The sequence below is a fragment of the Podarcis tiliguerta genome (assembly GCF_965153285.1).
Source record: "Podarcis tiliguerta genome assembly, chromosome: 8".
NCBI lineage: Eukaryota > Metazoa > Chordata > Lepidosauria > Squamata > Lacertidae > Podarcis > Podarcis tiliguerta.
This window is the reverse complement of record NC_139541.1, coordinates 57,128,777-57,150,205: the sequence shown is the minus strand read 5'-3', so window position 1 is coordinate 57,150,205 and position 21,429 is coordinate 57,128,777. Positions and strand designations below refer to the sequence as shown.

The following is a 21,429-nucleotide window of genomic DNA, read 5'->3' as shown; positions in this document are numbered from 1 at the left end:
GCAGCAGTTTCAACTGTTTATCAAGCATCAGTTAAAAGCCCAGGAACAGAGCAGGCTGGTTTTTCCCTGGACAGGTGACAATCCTAGAGACAAAAGAACCTGTTTGGAGTCTTATGTCCATCTCTCCCCTTAGCTCTTTTGTCCTTCTCTACTTCCATCTGCAGCAGCCTTTGACCTGATGCAGGAAGGGATGAAAGCAGAGGGAAGGGTGGTGTGGAGAAGAGGCAGGAGTGGAAGAGCACACAGCTCCTGCTTTATAAGGGCCCAATTCAAGGTTTCAGGCCTGACATGCAAAACCCTAAATGACTTGAGACCTAAGTACCTAAAAGAGTGCCTCCCCTCAGTATACCAACCATCTCAGGCCCTACAAGCAACATGGGAGGCCCTGCTGGAGGTGCTGCCACCGGGTGCTTCCCAGTTGGCACTGACCCATTACAGGGCCTTCTTGGTAGCAGCTCCTTTGTAGAATGCTCTTTGGTGAGGTGTCTCTTTCCCTCATTATTGGCTTTCAGTTGGAATTTTAATCTGTTTCTGCTTTCCCAGACATCTTTTAGCTGAAAGACTATTTCTGGCAACCTCAAAATTGTTAGCTATGAGCGTATGTGAGTGTTTTACATTTTTAAAATTGTTTTTATTTTACCACTTTTGTGTTTGCTACCCCGGGCTCCCACCCGGGCGGGATGCAAATGTAATTACTAAAACAAGCCAGCCAACAAATAAAAGGCAAACAGGGCTTTCCAGTTTGCATCTGGGTAACCTTAGGCTCTAAAGCTTGGGTGCTGTGTTGTCTGATGTAGGGGCCATCCACATGACTGCCTCACACCAAGGCAGATGTGATTCAGAAACCAGCTGGTGTTGACTCATGACCATGCTGCCACAGACTGAGGTGTGGGCAGTTGGACAACAAAACAAAGCTGCTAAATTTCTCTTACAGATGCAGGAGCACAGCCTGCTTTAAAACGGGGCGCCCCTAGAGAGGGAATGAAGGAGGCTGGTGTAGATAAGGATAATTTTCAGAACAGAAGCAAAAGAAGTTGTGTGCACCACTGAGCAAAACTATCCAGGCTCCTTTTGGCCCCCTAATTTCTGTCCTAATCAGCACTTCACACAATCATTCACAGAGTTGCCATGACAACCCTTCCTCTCCTTCCCCCTCCCCAGTACCTTCCTTCCTCCCAGAGCAGGCTTATGCTCTCTCTTTTGCTCACTAATACTAATCTGTCTGTGCCAGCATCCTTCAGCAGGCTGTTCCCCAGGGAGAGTCTGGCATAAATCATACCGCCAGGCCCTTATGGGAGGAGCAGGCCTGGAAGAAAGGACAAAGTGGAACCAGAGCAGGGCTTAGGGTGACCATATGTCTTGCACTAAAGAGGACAGTCCTCTATTTGAAAGTGTCCTGTTTCAAGATAAAGAACCAGAGACAGGAGAGAAGGAACCTTGAAACTGTGCATCAACTGTTAGTGCATTGCCAGCAAGCACACCATGCCCCAGGTCATAGCCTTCCCCACTATGGGGCAATGCACTGGATTTTCATTTAAATTATTTTGGTCCTAAATTTTCAACTATATAAATAATTTGCATATGCAAATTTTACACAGATCTGTTCCTATATGGCAACCAGCCACCCGCAACCTACAGATGTTTGGACAATTACTCCAATAATCCATGACCACTGACTGTGCTGGCTTAGGTTGATGGAAATTGTAGCCCAAAACATCTGGAGGGTTCCAGGTTGGGGAAGGAAAGTGTTAGGCTCTGCTAATCAAAGCTGACCTTAGTTCCCCTAGCTATCTTGCATCACTCAAAATGTGCGATGCAGCAGCAAAAAAAGCTATTGCTATTCTTGGCTGCATCAAGAGAAGTATCATGTTCAGATCATACCACTCTATTCTGCCTTGGTCGGACCACACCTGGAGTCCTGTGTCCAGTTCTGGCTGCCACGATTTAAGAAGGATGTTGACAGTCTGGAATGTGTGGAGAGTAGGGTGATCAAGGATCTGGAAACCAAACCTTATGAGGAATGGTAGAGGGAATTGGGTATGGTTAGCCTGGATAAGAGGAGACCTTGAGGAGGTATCATAGCAATCTTCAAATATATAAAGGGCTGTCACATGGAAGATGGAACAAACTTGTTTTCTCCTGCTCTGGAGAGCAGGAATTCAAGTTACAAGAAAGGAGATTCCAGCTAAACATCAGGAAGAACTTTCTGGTGGTAAGAACTGTTTGACAGTGGAACAGATTCCCTAAGATGGTGGTGAACTCTCCTTCCTTGGAGGTTTTCAAGCAGAGGTTGGATGGCCATCTGTCTTGGATGCTTTAGTCGAGATTTCAACACAACAGAGAGTTGGGCTAGATGACCCTCAGGGTCCCATCCAACGCTGCAATTCTATGATTCTTTAATTCTAGGATACTTTCTAATGTGGCTCTTTAGTCAAGGAGCAGTACAAAATGCCCATTATGAAAAGCCTGTTGTTCTCCGTCAAATACTTAACTATTTAGAAACCTAGAGAGGATTCCTTTTGTACAACAGAATAACTTACTGTGTTAATAACCAGCATCTGTGAACTTTTGCGCTAGACTGGAGAGCCCCCTCATTCCCATCTTTATACATCTCTCTCATTCACGGTTACCAGACAATTTGGTTTACAGTCACTCAGGAGGCATTTCTGGGAGAATTTAAACTAGACCATTGCAGGACATAAGTCAACTGATTTAAAGGTCAGGAGAGAATCTGCTGGAGTCCACCACCCACACACATCCAGTACCACGGCAAACAGCATTGTGGGAGGAAGGAGCAGAACGTGGAGGCCGGCTGCTTTGTTTCTTCTGAAGCGTAAGCCTGTCATGGGAAGGGAAATGAGATGGGCCAGTGGCCTGATCTGACATGGCAGTTCCTCTGGTCCTGTTGACTGTGATTCATCCCCACAGAGCATGGCCTGACTACCAGCTCCTCATGAATTCACCTCCCTCCCTCCAGGAGTTGCTCACCAGCGGAAGGAATGCCAGCAGCAGGGGGCTGAAACATCCCCAGGAATGTTGGCATGCCAAGTCTCCCTAGATCAGGGATGGGGTATCTGCAAACCTGCAAATGTTGCTGAACTACAATTCCCATCATTCCCAACTATTGGCCATGCTAGATGGGGATGGTACAAGTTGGAGCCCAAGAGTATACAGATACCCCATTCCTACTGTCGATTGAGAAATCAACCTCACAGATACACCCACAAAATCCAGACCATGACATGCAGGAGTAAAAAATGAGGCTTAAACACCCCAAATGCCAAGAAATCTCCAGTGAGTGTTGTAAGTAAACCAAATGACTCAATCAATGCCTGGACAGGATCCCCTTCCTATTATGATGTTCTCAGGCTCCCTCTAACCCTAGTTAGGATCCTGCTCAAGCAAGTGATTAAGCCATGGGGGAGGGGGCAAACACTGTAAGGTTCAAACTAGGAGCACCTGGTGCACCAGTGCTGCTGGTCCTGAGAGGGAACTGCAGCTAGATTGAGTTGCCAGTTAGAATGAAGCAACCTGCCCAAATCTGGTGCCCTCTAGGTGTCTTGGACCACAGCTCCCATCAGCCCCAACCAGCATGAGCAATGGCTAGGGATGATAGGAGTTATAGCCCAAAGTCCAGAGAGTAGATCGTACCAGGCTAGGTGGATCAATGGTCTGACTTGGCATAAGAGAGCTATTTCCTAATGAGTCATGGAGGATAAAAGTCCTGCCACCCCCATTCTATTTTGCTTCATGATCAGAACACAGTGTGGGCAAATCCATGGCAAGGATTAATTAACCCCATTTGCATTGACACTAATCTACAGCTGAACCTCTGTGCTTCTTTTTTTCCCTTCCTTCATGCCGCAGTTTGCCTGGATTCAAGAGTTGCAGGGTAGGAGAATAAATAGAGTCAGAACTGAACTTTTCTGAAAATGTCTTGTATGTGAACAGAGCAGGAGCAGTTTGAGATTCTGGGCTAAATCCAGAACATTGCAGCAAGTGTGGGGAACCTTTGGCCCTCTGGATGCTCCTGAATGACAAGTCCCAACATCCCTGACCACTGACCATGCTTTCTGGGGCTAGTGGGAGCTGTAGTTCAATAACATCTGGAGAGTCAAAGGTTCCCCTACTCAGAATAGAACTTAGTTGATTACAACTCTGTATCTCAGAAGACATGCATTCCCTACTTATAAAAGTTCAGCACCATGGACAGCAAGGCAAAGTGTTACCGATTTGTAACCCCTCTCCCCATTGGATGAGATTGACAGGGAAGGGGGAAAGGAAGGCACAGATGCTTCTACTTTTCTGCTCAACACTCAAGAGGGTAGAAACTCAAAACTGCTGCTTTCCTGTCTGGTCCAGTTCCCTGTAGGTGGGCACCTATGTCATACAAACAGCCAGCACCCTCGGCCCATGCTAATTCAGCAGCTTCAGAGTAGGGGAGGTTTGCAAGCACAACAGAAACTGAATTATGTCTCACTTCTTTACCCCAGAGGCTGTGCAGCTCATCTAGAGCAGGGGACAAAAGATGTAATAATACAATACTGAGCACCAAGGGACATCAGCTCAGCTCTAAGCTTCTGACCTTTTCTAGGTGGCTGCTAGGATATTGGCAAAGCCATTGGATTCAGGAGAATGCCTAATGGGCCAGAATTCTGTACTCATTCTGTCAGAAGAGATGTTTGGGCATCTTTATATATTGCCACTTGGTTCCTTATTTCCCTGAACAGCAAGAAGTTCAGGAGCATCACTGCAGAGTTCTCTTGCCTATGGATTAGGACAGTGATCTATTGACATTTTTATAACATATGTTTTAATTACAAATATTCAAGCTGAGCTTATTGGAAACAGATACTCTCCAGAAGGCAGAAAATTTGCCAGATTCCCAGGGAAGGCCACAACACCCACAGCTGCTTCATCATCAGCCAACTCTAGACAAAAACTCTCAGTGCTATTTCTCTTTCTCATCTCCCATCTCCCCCAATCTCTCCATCACTGTGATCATCTCTGCCACATTCAAATAGTTTCTCTGTCCCCGCTTCCAAGAGCTAGAAGGTGTTAGTGCTCAACCCTTGATAAGTATTGCATTCCAAAATCTGGAAAGAGATCCCCACCTATTGTGAGATCATGCTTCTGAAAAACCAAAGTAGGCAGGTGTTTTTTTCCTTTGAAAAATGGAATGTCTAGGGACACGGGTGGCGCTGTGGGTTAAACCACAGAGCCTAGGATGTGCCGATCAGAAGGTCGGCGGTTTGAATCCCTGCAACAGGGTGAGCTCACGTTGCTCGGTTCCTGCTTCTGTCAACCTAGCAGTTTGAAACCACATCAAAGTGCAAGTAGATAAATAGGTACCGCTCCGGCAGGAAGGTAAACAGCGTTTCCGTGCGCTGCTCTGGTTTGCCAGAAGCGGCTTAGTCATGGTGGCCACATGACCCGGCAGCTGTACACCGGCTCCCTCGGCCAATAAAGTGAGATGAGCGCCACAACCCCAGAGACAGTCACGACTGGACCTAATGGTCAGGGGTCCCTTTACCTTTACCTAGGGACCAGGTATTTGAAGGACCACCTCATTCTGCATAAACCTTTGGAGGCTGTGTTCTGTGTTTTACCACCAAGAGATATTTGGTTGTTCATGAAGCAAGTTTTAGTGGTTCTACATTCTCTGTAGAACTGCCACTCCTTCCTCCCACACATGCAAGGGACATTAGAATGGCACTTTTAAAAATGATTTTTAGGTGGAAAGGTGAGCATTTTTTTCCACCAAGCTTCTGACTTATTTTAACACATACTTGGTTGGTTTGTTTTTTAGATTTGCTTTTAATTGGCATGTTTAATGTGCTCTGGTTTAATTTCACTGTGATTTTAAAGCTGTAAACTGGTCTGGGAGGTTCTTTTGAGGCTAAAAGACAATATATAAACCAGACATGGGCAACATGTGGACTCCAACTCCCATCAGTCCCAGCCAGCATAACCAGTGGTCAGGAATGATGGAACTTGTAGGCAAAAAACACCTGGAGGGCCATAGGTGCCCCATGCCTGATATAAATGGTTTGATAAATAATTTCCCCTGCTGCACAATAGTCATTTGTGGGAAAGAGGCCTTTTCCCAACTTGGTCCCCTCCAGCTGTCCTGGACCCCATCTCCCATCAGCCTCAGCCAGCATGGCTAGAGGCTAAAACAACTGGATGGCACCAGTTTGGGAAAGTTTGATTCATTCCACCAAAGTTGAACCTGGGTTGGTGTCTCTGCTCCTTGTTCCATGTGGGCAATGAGCACTGGAATTTTTTGTTCATATCTAAAATTCCTATGCCTCACCTTTTCTCCAGCTAAACTGGCAGTATTTCTTCATGTTCAGTAGAATTTGAGAATGTTGCTTTGGGGTTCCACATTACTGAGCTATGTTCTTCACCATTTTAACTTATTTATTTTTGCTCTTTCTTTTCTTAGCCTTTCTGCGGATAATTACAACCCTTTGGATACATCTCAGATGTGCAAGTCTTAAAAAGCTCCAAATAAACTCCTTCTTTTCAAATCACAGCTGAACCATGAAATGCCAGCAAATACCAGAACTATAATAATGCAAAGGGACGACGTTGAAAAACTGCCAAGATTATAATGGGCTCTTCATATTATTATTTTTCAGGCTTTCCCCCAAATATCTATTTTAGGCAAATAAAAATTTCCTGAAGCTGTAATAGTTGACAAGCCCCTTTTCTTCTGAAAGAGCATTTTCCACACCCCTTCAGCAGTTCCACTTGGTGGTCTCTTTTGAAAATTCATGGTGCCAAATGCAGAAGGGCAGGTCACAGAAGATACTGCCCATTGTCCCATGCCTTGTAGGTATTCAAAGCCTAAAGTTTCAAAATGCAATTGCATAACAAAAATGACTTGCATGCAATTGCTGAATGCATGAAAGCCTTTGTGTTTATTTGCAAAATATGCATATTCCCCTCTGCTTTGATCTCCTGCTCAATTATGTTGCATGTGTTTTTACAACACCCCTTCTCTAAGGAGTTCAGTGCCCCCCTTTCATTCTTGCAGCAACAACTCTTTAAGGTAGAATAGGCTGAGATACAGAGTCCAAGATCATTCAGTGAGCTTCAATTTGAACAGCAGGAATTTGAACACAAGGCTTTCCAATCCAAGTTTTCCCACTATACCACACAGGCTCTTCTTTCAAATCCCCCTCAAAACCCACCCATTCCGTGATGCCTTTGTTTTCTCTCCTCAGTCTTTGGTCCAACCAAAACAAGTTCTAGTATCTGTTTCAATTTGCACAGGTACATCAATTGTTACCTTTGCCACTCATGGGAACATAGGAAGCTGCCATATACCAACTCAGATTATTGTTCCTTCCGGGCTAGCATTAAACTGATTAGCAATGGCTCTTTGGGTTTCTTGGGACTGCACTGGCAACCTTTGACATGGAAAGCAGGCCCCTCCCCACCACATGATTTTGAATAACTGACAAGGGCACCAGACTCCTAGCCCCTTCTCCTTTATTCCTCTGTACAGATGATGGAGGAGGCACCCCTTCCCCCTTTTAATTAAGCCATTCAGGTGGTCCTCAACTCAAATGGTAAGAAGAGGAGCAGCTCCCAACTTCCAGGATTCTTGCCAGAGTGAAAAAGGCCATAGTAGCTGGAGCTGGTGGGAGCTGTTGTACAAAACATCCAGAGAGCACCAGGTAGAGGAAGGCTGCTCTAAAGTGTTTAACTGTTTTATGAAATGAGAGGCTTGTTTTTCACTAGAACCCTGAGATCCAAAGACCAGAGCCTGGTGCAGAAGACAGACAGGCGTCAGAAATAATTCTGAACCCAGTAATTTGTTTTGGCAAGAACTGAATGGAACCCACAGCCCCTCCACGAAAATATCCAGTCCTAGGATGGAAGACATAGATGAGTGTGGGTGTGGGTGTAGAAGTTAGCTTCTTGCTAGTTTACATTAATTGCTATTCTCCTTTATGCCTCTGGCCCCATCCATCACTGGTTTCCAGAAGCAAGTGTGGCACTTACAATGAAAGAGACTCCCTGTCCCTCAAACAGAGGAATAAACACACTGATTGCATGCAAAACAGAGTGAAACTTTCTTTAGCTGCGAAGGTGTGGCAGGGCCTTTCTCCAAAGTGCTTTGGGGAGGCATGCTGCGAAACCTTAGGGATGTAGCTCAGCCACTTGGCTTGTTCGGTATCCTACTGTGAACCCTTTTGTGTGATTTATATACAATGACTGGAGGGGATTTCTTCCATCCGATGTTAGAGGTTACAAGAAAAAGAGAGAGGGCAGAAGAGAAAGAGGACAGACGGGAATGGGATTTCCCCTTATTAAATGATTATAATTTGATCACTGTTCTGGCGAGAGATGGGACGAAAAGGGGCAGGTGGCTGAGCCAGCGTGAGCTGTCCATTATGTGCTAACCCTTCCTAACTCCTGAGGACAAGTCAGCAGCTTAGCAAGCATGGTGCCAGATAGCAGCAGCTGACCCTGATGCCCGCAGCCGAGCCGAAGCAAAAAAAAAAGCATAAGCTATCTGCTGGGGAGAGCAGTGGCATGAAATTCTGCAAGGAGAAACTATTCCACAGGCAAAAGAAAGGGCAAAATGTGCATGTAAGCGAGAGAGGGGAGTTAATTGACTCTGCAAAAGAAGAAGAAGCAAGGAGCATCATATGAATGTAGGAAGGGGCCTTATACCAAGTCCAGGCCATTGGTCTATCTAGCTCTGTATTATTTATACTGACAGGACTATTTACTAGCTGTACCTGTGGGGTGACAGGGATTGAGCTCGAGTCCTTCTGCATGCAAAGCAGATGCTCTACCACTGGTGGGGGAGGAAGTTAGATGGAACTTGCAACCTCGGAGGGGGCAGGTTTGCCTCCCTGCTGCTGGTATATATGTAAATAAATTAGATACTGCAACAGCAACAACATAAGCCTCCAAATCTCTTGGCATTTCTCACCACTCAGGGAATTGCCAAGCACCTAACTGTATCACGAGAACATTTGTTGTGGTTACTTTTTTAAATCAGGAAAGAGTAACTCCTTCTCTAGGCAGAGATGCTTGTCAATTTGACATGCATACCGGCCTGTTTAACAAATGGTAACTATAGTCACTCAGTGGCTTGGCTGAGCAGCCTTCCTCAACTTGGTGCCTTCCAGATGTTTTGGACTACAATTACTATCAGCCTTGGCTAGTACCTGAGGATATCAGGTAAGGGGAAGGCTGTCCTTGAGCATATCTACAAGTGTCAATTATTATCGCGTAGCATGGGACTTGGAGTTCCTTCTGCTTCCTGAAATGAATAAAATTTCTGCTTTCTAGCAGGAAATGATGCCCCTGAGCATGATCAAAAGCAGTGTTTTCACTTAAGGGGAGTCCTCCGAGGCTCTCCTACTCAGCCCTCCATACATACAGACTGCTTAACTCTCAGGTCTATGAAGGCTGATTCCAGTCTCCCTCCCCTGGTATCTCGCAGCACACAAAAATCCCTGACAGCCTCCCTACCAGGATGGTTGAGCTGCACCGTACTCTTGCTCCATTGGGACAGCCCCACGATAGCCACCATCTTGGCCCCCAGGCTGGATCGCCGCTTCTTATTGGATGAGAGGCTAGCTGAATCCGGGTTGCCTGCATTACTCTTCTCAATGTTGTACATCTCTCCACTGATGCTGGAGCTCCGGACCACATTCCTGGCTGAGGAAGAACTTGTCTCCCCGTTAAGCATGGTCACCTGAGGCGATCTCAGTGGCTCCTTGCCAGCAGGGTGAAGCTGCAACAGAAGACAAAGGAGACATGAGTGTCCAAGGAAAGAGACTGTCCATGTCTCAATGGTTTTTTCACTTTGAACATTATAATTACCTATTTTAAAGGCTGGGATAAGACCAAAAGTCCCAGGTTCTAGTATTATGAGAGAGGAGGGGAAACATGTCCTCATCCCCTTACTCACCTGTTTCTTAAAAAACTAAAAAGGACCAAGTGATGGCAATCCCGGCTGTCAGCTTCCTCCTCCTTAGAGCTTGTCCACATTTTGTCTGTGTCCAGAAAGCATGGATCCAAACCATTTCCCACTTGACCCACAAGTTGCTTCCCCCCCCGGGGGGGGGGCAGAGGGATGAGAGGAAGTGTGGATAAGTCCTTAATCTCAGGTTTTCTCTGACAGAACTCAGCAGGGAATAAATAATAATAATAACAATAATAATTTATTTATACCCCACCCTCCCCAGCCAGAGCCGGGCTCAGGGCGGCTAACACCAGTAAAATTACAATGAAAACATAAAAGGGGGGGGCGGGGAAACCAATTTAAAATACAGGTTAAAATGCTATTTAAAATGCAGCCTCATTTTAAAAGTAGCCCATAGATCAAAACAGTAAGGGGAGGAAAAACATAAGGGTCAGGCGGAACAGCTCTGTCTTGCAGGCCCTGCGGAAAGATGTCAAGTCCCGAAGGGCCCTAGTCTCTTGTGACAGAGCATTCCACCAAGAAGAGGGGGAAACAAAACCAGCATTAATTGGCTCTGCCTCTCATAGGTCCTGTCTCCATCTACTATTTGCCTCTGTGCTTTCCACCCTGCCAGTCTCGAAGGACACCAGCTACCACGGCCCTAAAGCTTTGCTGAGTGTTGCTGTCTGCCCCACCCCACCAGAGCTGACCGCCAGCTTGAACATTAGAGCTGTTTTAGCTCTCTCGCGTGGCATGGATTAGATTTAGCTGTGCCTAGTCAATGGCATTTGTCCCGGAATTATGACAGTACCAAGCAGTACACACAGATGGGGTCTTTAGAAAACAGAGATGTTTGGCATCTCAGACCATAATTGTCTTTAACAAAAAAATAAAAATAAAAAATGCAGCAACATAAATCATGCAGGATATTCTTATTTCTCACACTGAAGAGGAGGATAACAAAAGGCGCTTTTTGGAGCCTCAGCCACAGCGTAATTAGGAGAAAGACCCACTGGACTCCATGGGACACTTTTGAGTACATAGAAACAGTGCTCTTAATAAAATATGTATCATTTCCTTACTGAAAATCTAGTCAAATCCTCCAAACATTTCCTATAGCCATATTTTTACCTGTTCAATGAATACCCAATGGCTCTATCTACATTTGAAAAGTCCTATTAGATGGTGTAACTCTCAGTCTTATTTTAGAAGCCAACATTGTAACACCCATAAAACAAGTTTCTGGCAAGCTCTTGAATCGTTTTTGTTGTCCTTGATGCCCAGGAGATCTATTTACCAGACCTCAACTGTGATTTTCATATAACGTAAGCAGGTCCTTTGGCATTGTCTTCTGATATGTTCTTTCATTTACACCATAATTAAACAAAGACTGACAGCTAAGGATCTAAAATGTTATTATGGTTATCACCGTATTTCTTTTCTTTATTATTAGCTAATGGCAGAGCCTGCAAGTGGGCTGGCACAGCCAGCTAGGAGGATATCAATGGCCATGTTGGCTGGGGCTGATAGGAGTTATAGTCCAAACTGTCTAGGTTGGGGGAGGTTGCTTTCAAGACTTACAGCTGGGAAAGACCTTTCTTTGACTATCACCCATGAAACTTTAGCTGAAAAATTGAACCCTCAACATTTTGCATGCAAAGTGAGTTCTCCAGTCACTGAGATACAGTTCCCTCCCTATATGCACAGATTATACAGGATCTCTTCCTTAGGTTGTCTCTGCGGGAATCACCATCAGTGAATTAAATATTTGATCCATTAGGGGTATGAGTGCCAAACTGATAGAATACAGTAGGCCTATGATCTGCCTTCCTGTCCCTGGCTGCCTTCTCCAATGACACGGACTCCTCTGCTGCTGTGGCCAAACTGACAGTGGAGTTTATGGGAAAGCAGATGAGATCTGAACTATCCTAAGCTCTTCCAGTTCCCTGTTAGGTCCCCAAACAAAGAGAAATTTGGTCACACTTCTGAGTGTGTCTAAACTTATTGCTTCCCTTTCAGGAGGGAAAATGTTTTCAATGTTATTGTTGTTTTAAATCTAAGCCTAGAAATATCTGGAAGAACACAGAACGCTACTCTATCCACCCCTTCTGCATCTCTAAGAGCAGGCATCCCCAAACTCGGCCCTCCAGATGTTTTGGGACTACAACTCCCATAATCCCTAGCTAACAGGACCAGTGGACAGGGATAATGGGAATTGTAGTCCCAAAACATCTGGAGGGCTGAGTTTGGGGGTGCCTGTCTAAGAGGCTGTCAAATGAGTGGTTAAAGTGCTGTTGTATCCCTCTCCTCTTTCACAAGCTATAGGATTGCACCCTTAAAATAGGAACATAAGCTGCCTTATACCAAGCCAGATCATTGTGTCCATCTAGTTCAGTATTATCAACATTGACTGGCAGCAAATCAGGAGTCTCTCCCAACCATATCTGGAGAGGCCAGAGATGGCAGCTAGGACCTTCTGCATGCCAACTAAATGCCCTGTCACTGAACTATGGTTTTTAATACTATATTATTAATGTTGTAATAACACATTTTTAAATAATACAGTATTAGCACGCAGAACAATACAAACTAGAATGGCTCGATCTGAAAAATTAAAACAGTTTAAAACTGAAAGGCCCAGACAGTGAAACAGAAGTTAAAGAACCGAGAAAATAGGAAGGTTCTCTTCTGATCATAAAGGCAAACATCTGTGGGAAGGCTATTCTAGAACTGGGGTGCCTCTGCTGAATGAAAAGTCCCTTTCCTTAGTGGTGGCCTACCTCATTTTGTTTGGTGAGGGCACTCAGACTAGGGTTTCTGAAGATCTTAAGAGCTGGCTAAGTACTTACAAGAAAAGGGGGCTCTTTCAGTTAATCTGTTCCCAAGTCATTAACAGCTTTAAAAGCCAAAACCAACACTTTAAACTGTGCCCAGAAATGAACTGACATTTCTATGGTCAAAACACTCCATTCCAGTTATTTCCCAGACATTTTCTGATATGTGTCCTTTGGGACTCAGAAACTAGAGCTTGCTGATGTCACGAGGCAGAGGTCTACACACACAAACACACACTCTTTCCAGGCAAGTAAAAAAGCATTATCACGCTTCAAGGAGGGTGTGCGGCAAGGCCAGTAACAGGTATGGCCACCACTCTCAGCTCCCAGAGAAGAGGTTCCCCACCTGCAGCCCCACTTAATTTCTTTGGCAGCTTCTGCCATTGGGATAGCCTAGGTTTTAGTCACATTCCCAGTAAATGTCTCCTTTTGCCCATTCTGTGCCAAAGTGGCTCAGCCTTGCCATAGGGACCATAGTGGGACAGGCTGCAACCCGATGGCAGAGCATCCACTTTGTGCACAGATACTCTTTGGTTCAATCCCCAGCAGAATCTCAAAGTAGGGAATGGGAAAAAATTCCCTGCCTGGAATCCTGGAGAGCCCCTGCCAGTCAGTGCAGTCAGCACTGAGCTAGATGAACAGACAGCCTGATTCGCTATAAGGCAGCTTCCAACGCTCCTCTAAAATGCCCAAATGCCTAACTTGCTCACTCTTGCTTTTCCCTGCCATGAATAATTCAGCCTTCCCATGTGATGGGATGCATCCATCATCTAGAGGAAGCTAAATTATTCATTCCCTGCCACTTTGTAATAAGAGGGGAAGGCAGCTGTGCCTTGGAAAACACTTCCAGGAAAGCGGTAAGAAAGAAAAAAGTGGGGAGGAAGGGGAGGAAAAAATAAAATAAAGATTAAATATGAGCAAACTCTCTAGATCTCTAGAGATGACATTTCTCACTGGCCTGCCAAGTTACCAGCTGTGCCTGGGTGGGATTGGACTGCTTTTGTGTGGGAAAGGTTTTGTGCTGCACTTTTAGCTGGATGGAGCTAACTGGGAGACAACAAATTCCTGGCATTTTATTCAACATTGTAGCAACTTGTGTGGCATCCTTGTGATTTTGGCGTGATGATTTTGGTGATGTTGATTTATTGGAGGGGTCCTCAATCTTTCTGGGTCCTGAGGGCACATTTGGAAAGCTAAGGCTCTGTCATGGGCACATCAATATACTCATTCCACAAAAGAAGAATAAACAGTGATGTTCAGACACTCACCCCAAAGAAGAGACAAAACGTGGATCCCTGAACAAATAATGCACAGACAAAAATGAAAAACAGGCACCCAACCAAACAACCCCTACCAATGAAAGCTTTTTCTTTCTTTTTTAAAGAGAAATGCAGTCTTGGCAGATGGTGAAGGCACCATTTTGGGAACCCCAGATGTATTGATAAAGGTTGTTAGCTGCCCAAGGCTCTTTCTGAGGAAGGGCAGGTTTAAATACATACATTTCTCCTCCTTTCTGGTGGCAAACGTAATTTTGGACGCTAAACAGCACTAAGGGGCAAGGAAGAGGGTAAATAGCTTGTTACTGCTGGTCCAACTTGAAATACTTTGATGCTTGGAGTCAGAAAGTTCACAGGCCACCTACTTGCAGACCCTGATGAATGTGAGGCGCAATCCACGAAGTTCCACAGCACAAACCTCACTGAAATAGTTGGGTGTCGTACAATAACATTACTGTGGCCTTCTGCATCCTCCATTTGTTTCAGTGGAATTTGTGTGGGAAAACATCCCAGATGAATTGAATTCTGTCTAGCCCACTGGTTCCTCTAGGCCAATATTTTCTACACTGACTGGCAGGAGCTCTCTCTCTTTCAGATAGTGGTCTATCACAACAGGGGATTGAACCTAGGGTCATTTCCTGGCAAGGCAGATGCTCTGCCACTGAGCCATGGCCCTTTACCCAGAATAGGCATGATACAGCAACACACGAGTCTCACCTCAGCCTCGGAGACAGTAAGAAGGAAAGGACCAGAGTGCTGAGACAGTCACTGGCAAGAAGCCAGGTAAGCATCCCTGTTATTTACAGGGCTGGCCCAAGATATTTTGCTGCCTGAGGTGGAGCTGCAAATGGTGTCCCCCCTCCAGTAAAGGTGCATTGTACCCAAAGCCTGCCAAATTATTTGGGCACCTGGGGCACAAAATACCACAAGCAGCAAAAAGTGGACCATGATAGAACTAACAATCTGCTGCTCTTTCATGATACTCAAAATCAGCCGCCTGAGGTAGCCACCTCACTTTACCGAATGGTAGGGCTGGCCCTGATTATGGATGGCTGGAGAAGGGAGGCTTCTGTCCCAGGTCTCCTTTCCAGGTGGCAATACTGGGCAAAGGGATTACTAACCTAGACCTGAGTACAGAGCACCTTGAGGTTATAGAGAATAGACTGTTTCTCATCAACCTAAAGGAGAAATCTAGTGGTGACACAGGAAACCTTACTCTGAATCCAATCATTGGTCTATCTTGTTCAGAATTAGCTACGTTGAATGGCAACATCTCTCCAGGGTTTCAGACAGGGAGTCTCTGCCAGACCTACCTGGAGATGCCAGGGATTAAACCTGAGACTTTCTGCATGCAATGGGTTTGCTCTGCCACTGGAACATTGGAAACTGCCTTATATATTGAGTCAGGCCATTGATCTAACAAGCTCAGTACTGCCCACACTAACTGTCAGCGGGTCTCCAGAATTTAAGGGAAATGTTTTCCCCTGTCCTATCTGGAGATGCCAGGGATTAAACCTGGGACCTTCATGTAAAACAGATCTCTACCACTGAGCTAAGGCTCGTCTATAAAAGTGAATGGCAGCCATTTGCTGAAAAGCATAGAGAAAATGCTGGGAGGAATATGCCCCTTGCAACTCAGGTTTGTGGAGTGGAGGGGGGTAGCTGCCCCGCTTTCCCTGACAGTCTACCAATCACAGAAGTGAATTAGAGTGACTGAACCTTAAGCCTGCTTCTATCTGCATAGGAGCCCTGTCCCTTCATCTGATCTGATTCCAGAAAGAGTGCTTGCCAACATTGCTGTTTGCCTGAAAGAATTACAGATTACTTATCATAGCGGGGAAGCACTTTTGGCCAGAGGACCAGATCCCCTGTCAATCATCTGGCATCATATGATGTTGGGTGGATCTAACCTCTGCTGTAAGCAGCACAGCTTGCATTTTGTGCCAATTTTAAACATTCTGAACCAAACTGTGCTTGCAAAAGAACTGGGAGAGCTCACTTTAAGGCTCCCATTGTTCCTTTGCAGCCACAGCTTTACTTGTCCTGCACCTGATGTCAGGTGAATACTGGGTGGGCAAAATGGCCTTTGGGGTCAAATTTGGAGGCCCAGCCATGACTTAGCAGTTTACTCTATACCACAGGGGTGGGGAGGCTTTTCTGGCTAGACCAGATCATTATCTCCCCACCCCTGGTCAAATTTGTCAGGCAGAGCCACCCACCTGCCAATCATCTTGCATCAGATGATGCTGTGCTTTGAAGCCCTAACTCTCATGACTTCAAAGCACAGTCCAGAGCTATTTGAAGGCCTTTTTGCAAACAACCCTGCACTGCTCTTTGAACGTTTGGTTTTTGGTTTTCCCAGTGTGTGCAGGAGACACCAGGCTACTCACGCATTTAGAAACAGAGGTGCTGAATAAAAGCACCATTCACTGGGAAAATCTCCTGCACATGAATGGCAGAAGTTCAAGAACATGGTGTCCATGTGCTTTCCCCATCCAGTTCAATGAAGTTTCTACAAGAGAACTCCCTTGTGGATGGTTCCCCTTGACTTTGTTCCAATCATATAGTGGGGGCAGGGTGGGGAGTCAAAGGGAAGGACAATGATATTGGATAGGAAACTGAATTCTCTCTCCATTCTGCATATTTTAAGCCCCTGGCAATGCAAGTTAACCTTGAGCAGCCACAATATCTAAGAAGCCCCAAGGTGGAATGAACAGAATATTAAAAGGGCAGGGTATTCAATCTCCAGGGGACTCCCTTCATTTGATTTGCAAAATCTATTCAGGTTGCAGAATCAGGCTTTTCTCAGTTCAGAATTTGGATCTGAAATTGAGATTTTCTTTGTGGCCCAGAACAAAGACAGTGCTGGCTATAGGCTGTTGGCCAATGATCTCTATTGTCAAGGAGCAGGACTCTGTTTTAGACAGGCATTGTGCGGCAAGTTTAAATCATTGCCAATGCCACCCCAGCCCTCAATTAGTCCTGCAAATCAGCTGTTCCCCAGGAAATTTAGATAAATAGACCTCTCTTGCCAGCCTTTCAATAAAAGATTTGGCTGTTGCTCAAGAGCGTTAACCAGCTCCTAGTAACAAAATGGGTTAGCGGGTCGCTTTTCTATTCTCTGAAAATGAACGAGGCAGGGGACCTTTCCTTCAAGCCAGCCATAAATGGCAAAGCAATACTTAGCACAGTGGTGAAAATTAAAGAGTAATGTAATAGTCAAAATAATGAGATCCTTAACTGCGCGCACACACTTTTTGTAACATCCTGCTTTCAATGGTATATAATTGAAGTTCTCAGGGTCACTTCACACATTACATTTTAGGTGCACTTCACTAGGGTCGTCAGAGAATTCTGACAAAAATTGAAACAGGAGCAGAAATTGCCAGTGTTTGCTTATTTGTCCTATCTGTCCCATGTCAGAAATCACTCCAGTGCAAAGCAGTTGCTTTAGCACTGAACTAAAGCTCTTCTCCTGTAGTGATTGGCTGCTGTTACCTGTTCCAATGTTAGCAAACCTAGGTATTCAGCCATACAATGAGGGGAAAGTTGGTTTCATGCTACTTCAGTGGCTTCTCCCAAAGAATCTTGGGAACTGGAATTTGAGGAGGGTGCTGATAATTCTCTACCACAGATTCCTTGGCCCTGCACACAGAACTACTGTGCCCAGAATTCCCTGCAGAGAAAGAATGACAGTTAAACTGGCAAAAATAATCCCAGCACATTTTAAGCATAGGTACTCATATTCACAAGTGGCTTTTCAGCTGTTGGCAAGTGCTTTCTACTGCAGCCTCCTACAGAGCACCTCAAATTTGCCTGCCCCAAGTTAAGAGCAGCTCAATTTGAAAAACTTTGCCTTCACTTTATCACATTGGCAGCAAATCCATTTTGTGAGTTTCCATCTCCCTCCTCACTTTGTGAGTTGGTGCAAAACCTTTCCTACTTGCACTGCAAAGATCTCATGTTCCTATACTGGTGGCTCTAAAAATATTGTCTCTTACAACTTTTTTGAGCCTTTTCAACACAAACATCAAAAGGAGACGGTCCCCACTCTTCTGATAGCAGGAAAGATATCTTGTTTTTTAGAATGCTCTTTCATGTGAAGATTCTCTGTGAGTAGCAAAGTAGCACACTGGGAAGAAAAGCTCTAGTTTTGCTCTCTCCCTAAAAACAGTGCCTATTTGCTATTCAAAACAGGGTTTTGAATGCTCTGTGAATTCCTTCATCTGCTGCCTGAAGTGGTACAGACCAATCCTACCACTTTGTTCTGCTCCATGGAAATACAGTGTGCTGTTTTGTTGGGCTAACAAACAAACAAAGAATACATGCTAACATGAATTGGGTTGAACAAACAACATTTTAGAGCTCCTTAGAGTTCCTCCCTGTAAGGCCACTGCCATGGGACAACACCAGCTCCTTAAGATCACAGCTATGTGGAGACAAGTCCAGATATAAAAAGCAAGGTCAAGGCTGGTCAGTTGACTACTGCCTTTGACATGGCAGGTTCTAGGGAGCAACAATCAGGACCATGGATAGTTCTATGTACCCTCTGCTAGCTGGGCTATAGAAAGATGTTTTATCAGCAAAGGACCAGAATTATGTGAAGGCTTTAAAAAGCTGCTGGGATCTCTGCCCGCCTCTCCCAGGAAATTGCCTGCAATCCTTAAAAGACCCATAGCAGATTCCAAACTTGTGTGTTCCTACATGACTGTGGAGCTAAAGAAGCTACAGGGGAGTCAGAGCCAGAGTATGAATAATATGGGAGAGCCATATCCCCAGGCCAGAAGAGTGCATAAGGAGGTGCTAAGAGCCCAATTTGATCCAAATGGGATCACTAGTGATTCATCTGAATGCTCCTGTATAGCAACACTGAGACCCAGATATAGAGTGAAAGACACTTAACTCTCCTTAGAATTACAAAGGAGGTTTCTGAGGTAGACCCTTTGAAAATTCATTATGATGCCATACAACACCAGCACTGAAGCTATCCTAACACACCTTATTCAAGTTCTTAATAGGTCCATCAGCCAATTAAAAGAACTCTTACCTGATACGGGTTTTCTATTTCTATTCTATTAGCAAATGAATAAAGCAATATCTCTATGAGTAAATAAGACATTTTCATTTGTGTTTAAGTGTTGTCTCTAGATGTCACAGCAGCACCCAACTTACAGTCATGTGTGAAAGAGAAGGGGAAACATCCACTTTAAAAAGTTGTCTGCCACCTACAGGTTTTGCCCATTCTGGTGTTAAGACAATTAACCACTTTTTTAAAAAAACCTGCTGCTTTGTTCATTGGGGTCAGCTTTTTAGTTGACTAATCTAACAAATGACTGGTTGAAGGCTGCAACCTCTGTTCTTAACAAGTTAAATCCTTTTCAAACTTCTCTTAAGCAACCTACTAGAGACGCACGACTCTTTCCAACCAGCCATCTAGTCCAACCCCCTGCAATGCAGGAATCCCAACTAAAGCATGCATGGCAGATAGCCATCCAACCTCTGTTAAAGGAGTGCTAAGCCCTGTTGGCTGAGCTAATGAAAATGTTGTCTCAGCAAAGGACCAAAGTCATCTGAAGGCTTAAAGTTGGCAAGCGAAGCCCACAACTGTTTCTGCATTCGCATGCTCCTGCAGGGCCATGCAGCAGGAGAAATTACAGAAGGCTTATCTGATGAGTCTGAGGATGATTGGAGAGCAATGGCTTCAGGTTTGGGTGGCGTCAAAGAGGTGCTGGTGGCTGCTGGTGAGTCATCTCCATTTAAGCCCCACTCAGGGCAACAGTGGGGACATGGATGCAGCGACATGATAGGCACCAACTGCAAGTGATGTTTCTAGGTGGGTAACCTGTGACCTTCCAGATGTTGCTGGACTCCATCTCCCACAAGCCCCATACAGTTTGGTTAATGGCCAACAACATGTGGAATGCCACTCTGGTTTAGGGTCATGTATAGTTTGGCCCCTAGACTGCAACCCTATATATACTTACCTGGGGGTAAGCGCCATGAAACTCAACGGGGCTTGCTTCCAGATAGGCATCCAATAGATTGCACTGTTGGTCTGCTTAATTCCCACTCTCCCACACCAAGCACATGTTGGAACGACTAATTACCACAGTTCTTTTTGCTATCATAATGACAACACTCCACAATGTTAAGTGAAATTGTGCTTCAGGACAAGGCAAGGCACGACTGGCAGAAAGATGTGGGGTGCAATAATCCTTCAAACCTCTTGTATCCATAGATAGCTAAATGAGGGAACATTTGTGTTGGTAAAAGGGCTTGCTTTCCTCTTTCAATAAGACTTCCAAATGGAGATTTTTATCCCGATCGATATCTGCATTGGATTTGAAATTGTCTTGTATGTTTTTATTGTATTGTGAAATTGATTTTATATGCTTCATTGGGAGTGATTCATAAATGAAGCAAATTTATGTTTCATTTATGATTAACAACAATAATCAAAGCAGCCTTCTCTAAAAGCAGGTAGAAAGGACCATGTCAGTTGCCTCTTCCGCCCTGCTCTTTATTTGCTGCTGCTGAGATTGACCAGACTAGGGTGGGTGCAGAAATTAGATCATTATGCCACAGCGATGCCAGTAAGATCGCTGGCAATGCAACATGTGAAAGAGAAGGTGAAGCAAAAAACTGAAATGGTGGGTGCTTCTTTGCTCATTTTGGAACACAAGACAAGGCATCTATTTTTCTTAGCCTGTCTTTTCGGTTTACCTTTTCCTCGGCTCTCCCAGGCTGTTTATGCCTTTAAGGTAGTTCCAAAAAAGAAACCCTAAGAGTTGCACTGCTAATTTAGCCACAGGGTGGCTGCTGTAAGACTCACAACAGCTAATACCACCATTCACTTCAGCATCCCAAAACCAAACCGCTGTTTGTTTCCTCATTCATTTCTCTCCAAATAAACAGCAAGAAGAGGGGAAGGTTTGCAAGAGAAGCTCAATCAGTTCCCAATTCTTGCTGTCTTTCTCTTGCAGAAGCATTCTGACTTTTTAACAAATGAAAACATTCTCAAAGATACCAGGTTCCTAAAATCATGAAAAACTTATTTCAAGAGGACGGGGGGTGGGGGTTTGAAGTGAGGCAATCATCAGCTAACACGATTACAGATGCTCGACCAGGTTGTAATTATACATCCACTTACCTGGGAGTAAGGGCCACTGAACTCAATGTGTGAGATTTGTGCCTCCAGACACTGTTCTGAGATTTCTTTTAAATCATGCATCCATTTCACATTCCTGCTGACCTGTCATCCCTGCCAGGACCCTTAGGAAGCAAAGAGGTGGCAGGACATCTTTTAGCATCCTTGCCTCATGGTGCCAGCTTGGTTGTTCTTTGAAAGAGCCATGCATGCAAAATGCAAACAGAAATCTTC

At 44.9% G+C, this 21,429-nt stretch overlaps 1 protein-coding gene across 3 annotated transcripts in view; it reads right to left on the bottom strand.

Moving 5' to 3' along the window:
• RIMS3 (regulating synaptic membrane exocytosis 3) overlaps positions 1 to 21,429 on the bottom strand; it is a 62,606-nt gene that overhangs the window by 19,790 nt on the left and 21,387 nt on the right. For all 3 annotated transcript variants that reach the window (XM_083453151.1, XM_083453153.1, XM_083453152.1), the window contains exon 2: positions 9,502 to 9,766. In XM_083453151.1, coding sequence (XP_083309277.1) covers positions 9,502 to 9,766 — 265 coding nt within the window. The remainder of the gene's footprint in view (positions 1 to 9,501; positions 9,767 to 21,429) is intronic.